Here is a 12,445-nt window from a genome sequence, read left to right on the forward strand (position 1 = left end):
AAAAATGGAAGATGCATTTTTTTAGAAGAGACAGGAAGCATATTCAAGACAAGAAGGCTATTCTGAAGGAGCAGAAAACTGAAATGGCACAGGAGATACTGCTGGGAGAAGCTGTCACAGGAGTGGTGAACACAGTGGAGGATAACAGGGACAGGGAATACACCTGCAATCACAAGCCCACTGACCAGACAATACAGAGCAAAATAAAATCCCAACAAGTGGGACGCCATGCCACATATTCACTCAGCCCACAAGGTCCCCTTAGCATGGGACCAAAGGAAAAATATCGCTGAAGTGGTGGGTCCATGAGATATCCAGGGGGCTTTTTTCAGAGAAGCTTCCTACCACCTCCATATTCTGTACTTCTCACAGATCTCCAGCACATGGGTGCATTCAGGAACATCTGAGTAGCAGCAGGTACTACTTACGAGTAATGTGTACACTACAGCTTACATGTATATATTATAGCAGCCTTCTTGTACCTAAAGGGGACTGTAGGAGAGCCAAAAAGGAACTTTTAACAAGAGCATTTAGCAACAAGAAAAGGGGAAATGGCTTCAAACTGAAAGAGGGGAGGTTTTGATTAGATATTAAGAAGAAAGTCTTCACTTGTGAGTGTCATCTACAGGGCAACCAAGGGATCAGGCATACCCAGCACGTGTTTAGGAAAGGCAGGTCCTGCTTGACAAGCCTGATCTTCCTTCTATGACCAGATGACCCATCAACTGGATGAGAAAGGCTGTCAATGTTGTCCACCACGACTTCAGAAAAGCTTTTGACACTCTCTCTCTCTCCTGGAGAAACTGGCTCCTCATGGCCTGGTCAACGACATTCTTTGCTGGAAAAAAACTGTCTTGATAGACACTCCCAGAGAGTGGTGATGAACAGAGTTACATCCAGCTGGTAGTTGGTGTTCCCCAGGGCTGTGCACTGGGGCCAGTCCTGTTTATTATCTTTATGGATGATCTGGCTGAGGGGATCTAGGACACCCTCAGTCAGTTTGCAGTTAACACCAAGTTCAGCAGGAGTGTTGATCTGCTGGAGGGCAGGAAGGCTCTGCAGAGGGGTCTGAACAGGCTGGATCAGTAGGCCAAGGCCAACTGGATGAGGTTCAATAAGGCCAAGTACTGGCTCCTACACCTGGGTCCCAACAACCCCATGCAGTGCTACAGGCTGGGGACAGAGTGGCTGGAAACTGCCCAAGGGATAAAGCAGCTGGGAATGCTGGTGCCAGTGGCTGATCATCAGCCAGCACGGGCCCAGGTGGCCGAGAAGGCCAATGGCATCCTGGCCTGCATCAGCAGTAGTGTGGCCAGCAGGACCTGGGCAGGGACTGTGTCCCTGTACTTGGCACTGGTGAGGCCATAACCTTGAGATCCCGTGTCTGGTTCTGAGCCCTTCACTGCAAGAAGGACAGTGAGGTGCTGGAGAATGCCCAGAGAAGGGCAACGAGGCTGGAAGGGTCTGGAGCACAAGTCCCGTGAGGAGTGGCTGAGGGAGCTGGGTTTGTTTAGCCTGGAGAAAAGGAGGCTCCAGAGAGACCTCTCTCCAACTCCCTGAAAGGAGGCTGTAGCCAGGTGGGGCTTGGTCTCTTCTCCCTGGTAACAGGGACTGGACAAAAAGGAAACGGCTTCAAACTGAGCCAGGGAGGTTCAGGTTGGACATCAGGAAGAATTTTCTCACTGAAAAGGGTAGTTAAGCATTGGAACAGACTGCCCGGAGAGGCTGTGGAGTCACCATCGCTGGAAGCATTGAAGAAACAACTGGACCTGACAGCTTTATGGTTCAGTTGTCATGGTGGTGTTCAGTCAAAGGTTGGACTCGGTGATCTTGGAAGTGTTTTCCAATGCAAATGATTTTATGGTGAAACACCAGAACAGGTTGCCCAGAGAAGTTTTAAATGCACCACTCCTGGAATTGTTCAAGGCCAAGTTGAACACGGCTCTGAATAACCTGATCTAGTCGTAGATGTCTCTGCTCATTGCAGAAGGGTTGGACTAGCTGACCTATTAAAGGTCCCTGCCAACTCAAATACTCTGTAATTCTAGGATTAGAATTAAAATCTCCTAGTTCAGATGCTTTCTTAAATATCATTTTAGATTTTGAGACATGCAAACCTGAAATAATCTTTTGCATATTTGGATGATTTAAAACAGTTGTGCTATCTCATTAAGTAAATTCCAACTAAAAGGCGGGAGTGCGGAAGGAAGGAAGGCCTAAGAAAACTTTAGATGGCAGCAGAAGAAGCAGAAACAAGATTGCAAAGTCCCCAGTTTGAGAAGCACTACAAAGCTGTGCAACAGGCAATTCCACAGGAGGATGAGAAAGAGACACAGGTCAGACTCTCCTCAGCCCTTTATCAATGAACTTAGAAAACAACAGAACTCATTCCCTGAGTGTCTTCTCTCTTGCACAAAAATAGGTGCTAAAAGTACAATACATCAGATTCAGTCACAGACATGCACAAACACACATTCTCCTGTTTCCCAGGAATGCATCCTCACTGAAGTATATGCTGAACCCAGCACATACTATGGACTAAATAAAAACGAATTTCTAATCTCTGGTAGTTTATTGTATCATCCTTTCACCTTCCCCCACAGAATTCACAGAATGACTAAGTTGGAAGAGACGTTAAATATCATAGAGTCCAACCTATGCCCTAACACCTCAACTAAACCACGGCACTGAGTGCCACATCCAGTCTTTTCTTAAACACATCCAGGCATGGTGACTCCACCACCACCCTGGGCAGACCATCCCAGAATTTCATCAGCCTTTCTGTAAAAAACTTCTCCCTAATATCCAACCTGTATTTCCCTTGACACAGCTTGAGACTGCGTCCTCTCGTTCTGTCAGCTGCTGCCTGGTGAAGGAGACCAACCTCCACCAGACTACAACCATCTTTCAGGGAGATGTAGAGAGTGATAAGGTCACCCCTGAGTCTCCTTTTCTCCAGGCTAAACAACCCCTGCTCCCTCAGTCATTCCTCACAGGGTTTATGTTCCAAGCCCCTCACCAGCATTGTTGCCCTCCTCTGGATGCACTCAAGCATCTCAATGTCTTTCCCAAACTGAGGGGCCCAGAACTGATCACAGCACTCAGTTTTTGCTTCAGCTGCAAATTGTGGTTTCTAAAATTCATTTTTGTCAATTATTTGAAGATGAGATTGTGGAGAAGCAGTCTGAAGAAGATCTAAACTCTATGGGCATCATCAGAATAAATACTGCTCCACTCACATCAGGTTCCCCTTCTCAGCTGTATATGGAAATTTGTTTCAACAGCTAACCTTCAAAACTCCATGCACCTTAGAAACACTTCTCTTCCAACATCTTAGATCTCAAATCCCAAAGGACTACAGTTCAATAATCCCATTTCTCTAAAGGCTATCTACAGGAAATATGCAAAGGTTCTGCTCCTATCTGAAAGAATAAGAACCAGACAGATCTCAGATATTCAAGTCAATAGTGAAAAACTGTTCAGTGGACAAGGGACATTGCTCACTCTTTCCTAAACAAGTGCCTATGTTCGGCTGCCGTGCCAAATCAAGATCGCTTAACTGAACTTTTTCCTCTTGTGGAGTACAGGCAGGTGTTTTACCTCCACTAAACTGCAGAAAGGCCTATATTGTCTCAATTTGCAGGGAAATTCTTGTCATAGTATAGCCAAGAAGTAAACACTTCTAGTACTCATGCAAGGGGAACAACAGCATCAAACATCCGCATCGTGTAGAAAGGCAGATTACAAAGTTAGTGGTCACACAGTTTCCCATGTATACCAAGGATATACAAAGCATGTCACTCTGTGAACGCTTCAAAAAAAAAAAACCAAAAAAACCCCAAAAAACCAAACACTACCACCACCAAACAAACAAAAATAAAACAAAACAAAAACAACAACAACAGAACCCAAAAAAACCCCCCAAAACCAAAAATTCCAGGGAAAGCGATATACTAGAGTCCCCAGAATTTTTCACTTCTCTCTAGACTGCAACAAGTAGAACTCTCAAACTGACAAAAAAACCTCACAATTTTCATTTTTCACCACTGCAATTAGTGCATAATTACATGATAAAATACTACTTTCTATTTTATCAAAATCTTACACTGGATCAGATGTCACAATGGGTTTGGTAAAATTAATGAATTTTAAGTTTACTCAAAGAGTTTTAAAAAAGACTTTATTAACTGCTTAACTGCAACAACAGTGTGCTGAACAACATATGTCACATCTTTTCTCAAAAGAATTGCAATTTCAGGCTCGATCAGATAACCTCTCAAAAATTTTGATTTTAGCATACCTTCTGTGGCCCTCAACAGACTTCAAAAATAACTAGACCACTCCTAGAATTCAGTAGTGAGTAAGCTTTAACTAATACTGAAACGGGCATCCAGCTTCTATTGTAAGCTTTTGCTCCACAGCCAAAAGAACCAGTGAACTGTTCTATACCTTAGCTGAAAAACAAACGTTTCAAGACTGCAAATACAACTGTAAAACTTATCTCCTACACATAGACTTATCCCAGGGTAATGTTTCAGGTTATTAATAAATGTAATTTGGAACAATGTCCCTCTGCCTTCCCCCAGGAAAAAAATAATATAAAGAAATAATCTGACAGTCATAAGCAGTCTTATGTTTAGGTTTGTATCTACCTAATATGCAATGTAAAAAAAACTAGAAAGAGAAAATGCAACACACAAAGTTATAGACGTACCACACTTCACAATCAACACACAATATAAAAGCATTCTTCCTCACTATACATCCCAGAGGCAACTAAAAACACAACTTATATATACCATCTGCTTCTATTGTCTCTCTAGCAATGTATGAGCAAAATACATAGATTTTAAAAATAGAGGAAAAAGTCTTACTCTGCTATATCAAGATATCCACAGGAAGCAGCTGCATGTAGAGGTATCCAGCCTTCATTATCTGGTTGATTAATATTTGCTCCATTTTCCACCAGAAATTTCACCATATCTACGTTATCATCTATACAAGCCTACAAAGAAAGAAAGAGTTAAGAAGTAAGTTCATATCAAAGCTGTTCTACAATACTGAGCATCTTTAAGCAAAAGTTTCCGGAGAAAACATTAAGTATTTTCAGTTCTGATGAGGAAGTAGGATTTCTTTGTTGGGGTCTGACAGCAAAACAGGAAGAATTTGAGAGATAAACAGCAGGTGTTCCAGATTTATAAGCCTTTTTAAATAAATGAGTTTAAACAGTTTGAAAAAAGCAAAAAAATTATTATTTTCTCAGGTAAATGCATTCTGGTTTTCTGAGAAGCCCTGTACAATCCCCACTGAACCCTTATTCCCCAGTATAAAGTGGTTCCTCATCAGGTCCTCACTTCATCCCAGGCCCAGCTCAGCCACCTCAGTGGATATTAAAATTGAATAAACAGCTACACCATGAAGCAGAATTGTGACTAAGAGCTAGGAAAGCACTTTGAAAACAATACCATAATGTGATTTTACCTATAATGTAGATGAAACTATGGAGTATGATGGGGATGCTACATAGTATTTCAACATCCCCCTACTGTTTTCTACTGCAGTATATTCTATGCCACCATAAATCTTTTAACAGTCTATTAAATCACTCCTGTTTATAAACTTATTTGTGTATCACGTTGGCAATTGCAAAAATCTTTATCATCTCCCCACATCTCCTAATTACCAAGCAAACAGTGTTGCTCAGATGCAGAACTACTGCCATTCTCCAGACCTCCATCTTGACTGACTCCTGTTTTGCCTTTCTTCTCTGAGTTGAAGTATTTTTTCTCACAGGGTGCTTGGTGAGTTTTCTTGCCAACTTCTATCCTGCTGCCCTTAAAAGGGCAGAGCAACTGAGAGAAAAGTCCCTTTGCATTTCAGGGCAGCAAGAACTCCAAGCAGCTAGACCCCACAAGACTGGTATTAATTTTTCAGTTTAATAAATCAACAATGCCACATATCCACATGGCTGAAATGAGAACCTCTACTCTTGGGCTCCTAGATCCTGCTAGGGAATTACGCCTCTAATAAAATGCAGCTAAGGTATAAATTTTCCTTTTCAAAATACTTCTAAAAAATTCCCAAAATTACATAATGTTTTACTATAGAAAGAAAACAACTCAGATACCCCTACTTAAACAAGTGCATGCTCAAAGATGAATCCTGAAGCTTTCCTCCATTCCGCAATGCCGAGGCAACAGCTACACCATGAGCAGAATGTTGCTGCCCAGTGTAACCAGCCAAACAAAACCAGCCACAAATTATCCTTCGTTAACTCCATTTGCTTTAGTTAGGTACAGCTAGGCTGCAACTAGACTGCAATACACTGCTTGCATTGTTTGTTTTTCAGTTAAAAACAAAACCCCATTTCTTTTTCGAAACAAAACCTTTCCTACCTTTTCAGGTATTCTTGAAAACTGACTTGAAAACTTTCTAGTCATATCCATTCCTAATGAAATAATTTCTTAACATACTCCAACAATAAAGACTACAAGTTTGTCAACCATATTTGTCTTCAATTTCTTCCACTTATCAACAGTGTACAATGATTATACACTTATAACAAGCTCTGAAAGAAGAGAATCACCTCTTTTTGTAAGACATTTTGTAACTTAGTGAAAAAGAATACAAATGCAAGACATGGGTAATCAGTTTAGGAGGAAAACAAATTCAAGAAACTCAGATGTTTACACTTAACAGAAATATCAACTATATATAGCCATATATCCAGTTTTTCTGGATATTCAATTTGTCCAACCACTGATAGTTTACATCTATAATAATATTCACCATGTAAGGAAAAATAAATTTATATCAAAAACATTTTTAAACACAGGTATTTGAATCTTTAATTTTAATATGCTGCATGCTTATCTTAAAATTTCCAAAAATTCATTATCTGTGAAAAAAAGCTATCTTAAAACTGATTACCACTATTAACCAAAAAAACCAAAAAACCAATCAACCAACCAAACAAAACCCCCAAAAACCAAAAACCCAACCATCTGGTTGTGGCACAACCCAACAATTCTTGCCTATTTTTCAAATACACATGAGAAAACCTGGCAAGATACACTCATAAAAGTGCTGTTGCTAAGTGAATCAAAAGCTTACATATGCGGCACATTAAAAGACATATGACTAAGTGGCTAAAAATATTTGACCAAATTTGGGCAGTTTATTGTGCCATACATGGCAAGAATCAGGAGAGCTCAAATACACTTTTCAGGTATTATCAGAAACTGCACATTCATAACAACCAAAAATATTTTATTAAAAACTCGCTGTTGTCTCCAAAAAGATAATACCTATCTTAAGTCTAATACAACAAATTGCAATTGATTCTATTGCTGAAAAACATGAATTCACTGCATTCTATGTCTCCATGTCCTCTTTTTCTTCTTAACATAACTACGGGCAGGTGTTAGATAGATCTTATCACTCAGCACTTTCCACAGGAAAGGCATTTCTCACTACCATCAGGTACCTTAAGACAGAAAACCAAGAAACAAATATTATAAAAGAAATTTTATCTAAATGTTTTTCCATTTCTACTGCACTGCTCACTTCTAAAAGCAGTGTTTATCAAGTGTCAGAAGTGCCTCTGTTGTTAAAGACTGACATCTCAACCACAAAAGGAAAGGTTGTCAGAGCAGCATGATAAACTTAAAGCAGTAGCCTCTGAACAGACTGCCCTTCTAGACCTCAGCCTGCAAGTTATTACAAAGGAAAAAGCAATGCACATGCAAGATGTAAATAACTAGAGTTCCACTGATGCTGCAGTAACTCAGAAAGATAAATTCTCACCATTCTTTCTGTCCCAGAATCTGAACAGAGGACACAGACAGCTGCAGGTCTTCCTTTTCCACATCTCTTACAGCCCTTCCAAGATTCATCTCAGTCATCTGCCCTTATACCCAGTCTCTCCCTCCATGGCCCACAGTTCCCACCTGAAGCATCAGTTACCACTTAGTGAAACCACAGGTCATCCTGAAGCTCTTTCCAAGCGCCTGCAAAACACATCTGTAGAGCACATACACCACCCAGCTCCTAGGGCAAGCAGAACATGGGAGCTCCCTTCTTCCCACGAACTGCTTTCTCTCCCTCAATCCCAGCCTCACCAACTGGCAGAAAGGCATTTCTGCATGAAGCACTCATTACCCCGCCAAATTTGACCTAAGTTAGCAAACGGGCCTCAAACAGAATGACAGCTGCCAGTGCAATCATATAAACCTTGTTTCCTTTGAGAACCACTTTAGAAATTAGGCTAATCACTCATAAAGTAAAAGCAAAGTTGAGAATACAAAGTCTGGTTATCTTTTTTGATAAGAAAAAGGAAGTACACCGAAGTCCATAAAAGAAAACCCGTTTCCATGTGTACAACAACCTGAAACTTGGACTGCAAAGACCAGGAAAGACCAACAGCACCTGGCTCCCACACAGACCAGTCCTAGGTAGATCTAGCTTGTGCTGGAAATAACATTTCAACCTTTTCCCATAAATACCCAAAAGGGGATAACCAGATACCTGCTGAACATGCTAGACTTTAAACTGTTGGCCATGACTTTGTATTTCAGTGCAAGTGGCAGGCAATATAGCTGGCTCTTGATACTATGTGCTGAGAACATAGGTGATGGGGATATATAATTTAGTCAGTAGACTTAAAAAGAGGCAATTTAAAAAGAAATATCAGAAATGCTTGGTTCTTCAGTGAGTAAGCACCCAAACAATTCAGCAGACATCACTCTTCCCCAAAAGACAGAAAAAACAAGCCTGTAATTATTTTGAAACAATCAGAAATCTTTTAGGGAAAGAAGCAATCAGTCTGTCAGACCACTGTCCCATAGCCATACACCATGCACCTTACATGGGGCTACAGTTTTTACTGATTTTCACTAACGTTAACATCTTAAGATGTAACACCATCTAATTTAGGCATTCAGACATTACACTTCTTTTAAAAAGTTCTGGTAAAAATTGTCTCCATTCTCCACAGAGAGATTAAAACCTATCCTTTTACTGATTAGTATACTGAATAGAATACTGGTAGTATACTGAATAGAATACTGGTAGTATACTGATTAGAATACTGAACAGATCAGTATTCTGATCTATTCCATAAATTATTTTGCATCTATTAGGAAAACAAACATGTTTTTTGTTTGACACCTCTGCCATCACGTTTTTACTCTTGGTACAAAAAAAGTCAAAAATGTGAAACACAGAAGAATATATTAAAGGGATAAAACAAGTCCAACAGCCATTCTGAATTGCCATGTGAATACCGGAAACAGGAAGAAGACCTCAGACAGTGGGTCTGGAGTATAGTTTGTCCCCTCTTTTTTCCAGTGAAGTAATTCCAGTGGGTCCAACAGGACTGAGCAGTACATGAACATCTGTGCCAATGTACCCAAGAATCAAATTAAAGCAGCAGAGCTGGTTAAAAGTGGTTCCAGTTCACTTGGCCTTGGGTTCCTTGCTTCTCCGCCATCACATACCATACTCCCTTACAGCTATTAGATTCAGTTTAGCACAATGTGTAAACTGGATCAGAAAGGCAATTAGAATTTAAAATGAAATGAATGAGAAAAAGAAAGAAAAATACTCTTATCTTTATCTGTTTAAAGCAAAATTATTTGCTTTGATTATATTAAAATGGGTTATGTATTCAGAGAAACAGCATCGGTCCAAAATTCATTTTCATGTCCTAATTTCACTATAAATGAAACAACATTTAGTTTCACTCTGAATTTTTCACCCATTATAAAGCCTGTGTTAAAGCTTCTTGTTCAAACTGATAATTTTTGAAAGACATATTTCTAAATTAGCAACTGCTTCTACCACTCGTACTTTTAAATTTATAACACATTTAAGTCTAGTTTCTTGTTTGTAAGTATTTCATAGAATCATAAAATATTTTGGGTTGGAAGAGACACATCTAGTTCCTGTCATGGGCAGGAACATCAGGTTGCTGAGAGCCCCATCCAACATGGCCTTCTACAGTCTTCCTACAAAAATCACATAACTCGCTCTGTCTACCTCACTGTCCTCCTTCTCTTCCTTGCAGAGCAGTTTCAAGTGAACCTGAGACAGGAACAGAGGCTGAAGAGAACTAAATTCACCAGCTGTCATGAAAAGTTGGTTAACCCTGAATCCTCTGAAATAATGGTGCCACAGAGCAGTTCACAGTGTGAACTCAACAATTACTGCTCTTACCCAAGTCCTCGTGCTGACCTCCCAGTGAGCACAGCACCATGAGATAATACCCACAGTCTGAATGCTGGTCTCACTCTGCAATGATTTTTGCCCTCATGAGGAAAAGTTTTCTTAGGAGAGAGGACATTACAGTTCACTAATCACATCTGTTCATCCTCACTGACACTAGGAAAAAAAGAGCAAGTATATATATTGCAATTCTTAGAGGTTTTCTTCTGCCAATAAACCACTAACGGAGGAGGTCTAAAAAGAAATTTGGTCAAAAGAACCAAACCAGGTTTGAGCAAAGCTTTCCACTTTTCAATAACTTACATATTTATGCTGCACATTAATTAACAATGAAGTACCAACAAGTGAAGTGGCAGTAAGGTGTATGAAATGAAACATGAGCCATTTCTAACTTTCAAGATAGAGAGTCAAAGTAATCTGTGAGTTACTGCCACTAGAACAGAGGAAAAATATTTATTTTGCAACTAAATTTGTTACTTGGCTATTAATTCAATGCTTTCATACAAAGTATAACATCTTAAAGTTCTAATATTTGTAATGACTATATCCTAAGACTCACTGAACATTCTGGAACACTTTCAGGATGAAAGGTAATAAGAATGACCAACAAATGAGGTTATGAAATATTAGTGATTACTACACTTATTTACCATTCAAGCAATCATTATAAAAGCAGGTATTTTACATTTGCCAAGTATTCTGTTTAATACAGTACATATAGGGTGAAGAGGATGCTGTTGATGTTCATGTTTATGTTAGGAAACAGAAGAGTTTTGGTGCTGTAACAGAACTTCAGGCATTAATCTAGTATTACAGATGACAAATGTTGCTCAATTACGAAATTAAGTGTTCATTTAGCCAACCTACAAGTCACAGCTTCTATTTTTCACTGAGCTGGTACCAGATACCTTGCCTACTGACAAACTTGAGTTTTAGGATTGAATATTTTACTTTATTAAAGCAGGCTTTTTTGTAAAAATAGTATGGTTTACAATGCAAACATCCTTGCTAAACTAGTAATATTACCCTTTTGCTAGACTCGTGTTACTTTGTTTAGCTTTCTGTAAATATCGTGTGTGTGATACACTTGTGTGTTATTTTTTGGTAAGAATGGCCTACTGTTTAAAATCCTGGAGAACTGACCCATAAGAAATAGCTGAAATTATTATTACCATATCCAATAATTCAAACTACCTAAGTATTTCAAGAGTATCTCATGGCTTCTGCAAGTTACAGAAAACTTTTCTCCAGGGAGATTTCTTGGAAACACTTCACTTTTAAGTGCAGAAAATGAGAATAATTTTAGATATCTGCAAAAGCAGGTGAGAAAGACACTTTCTCCTAAGGAAAAACCACTACTTGAAGGTGATGCAACATTTCATGTCCATTCAAGTCTCATGGGGAAGGCATGCAGAGGCTATTGAAACTGAGCACCCATTAACTATCGTTACTTAATTCAAATCCTACAGAACTGTCAAACATTGACAAAACTAGACAAATCATTCCAGAACTCAAACTTCTCTAGCTATTATTTCCACTTCATGTAAACAACTTGACTTAACTTTTCTAAGATATACATGAATATATCTCAACAGAAGTTAATTTAAGATTTTCTTTCAGCTCCAAGATAAAACTAGGAGCTACATGAAGTCAGCAGATGTTTAGCTCTAATATGCAGTAAGAGCATAATGCAATTTCCATCCAACAATTCTGTCTTGTTTTCTTTGCTACACTGAATTACTAATTTAATTACATGCCTTTAAGCTTTGCTAGTTTGTAACTTATAGTTAAAGCTGCAAGTTTAATAATGGGCACAATTAATGAAAAATACTAAAATCTATTGCTGCTGAGACTGATATAATCCACATGTTAAAAAATTGATCTCATAGGGATTTTCCACTATTTAAATCCTAATGAATGCTTAATCATATATTTGAGTGGTTTCAGAGTGTTTCAAGTAGAGATAGAATTATTCTTGCCCTCTAACCTCCTGCCAAGATAAATAAGGAGGAGAGTTGGCTGCTGCAACATTATTTACTCTGACCAGAGATGCTACCCTTAGTATAACCAATCCCAGAAATGGATCAAGACTCATTCTGACAGACATTATATGGACAAAACAACCTGGTCTAATGCCTGCTCCTGTTCTTGCTGAAATAATCCCAACTATTCCAGGCTACCTAGTATTACATGCAAACATGCTTCAAAATAAATATTTGTG

General features: G+C 39.1%; 1 protein-coding gene across 3 annotated transcripts in view; it reads right to left on the bottom strand.

The window, feature by feature from the left end:
* Positions 1-12,445, bottom strand: part of PPP1R12A (protein phosphatase 1 regulatory subunit 12A) — a 113,784-nt gene that overhangs the window by 64,316 nt on the left and 37,023 nt on the right. For all 3 annotated transcript variants that reach the window (XM_038155388.1, XM_038155387.1, XM_038155386.1), the window contains exon 2: positions 4,875-5,005. In XM_038155388.1, coding sequence (XP_038011316.1) covers positions 4,875-5,005 — 131 coding nt within the window. The remainder of the gene's footprint in view (positions 1-4,874; positions 5,006-12,445) is intronic.

The sequence above is a fragment of the Motacilla alba genome, chromosome 1A (assembly GCF_015832195.1).
Source record: "Motacilla alba alba isolate MOTALB_02 chromosome 1A, Motacilla_alba_V1.0_pri, whole genome shotgun sequence".
In the NCBI taxonomy this organism is placed as follows: Eukaryota; Metazoa; Chordata; class Aves; order Passeriformes; family Motacillidae; genus Motacilla; species Motacilla alba.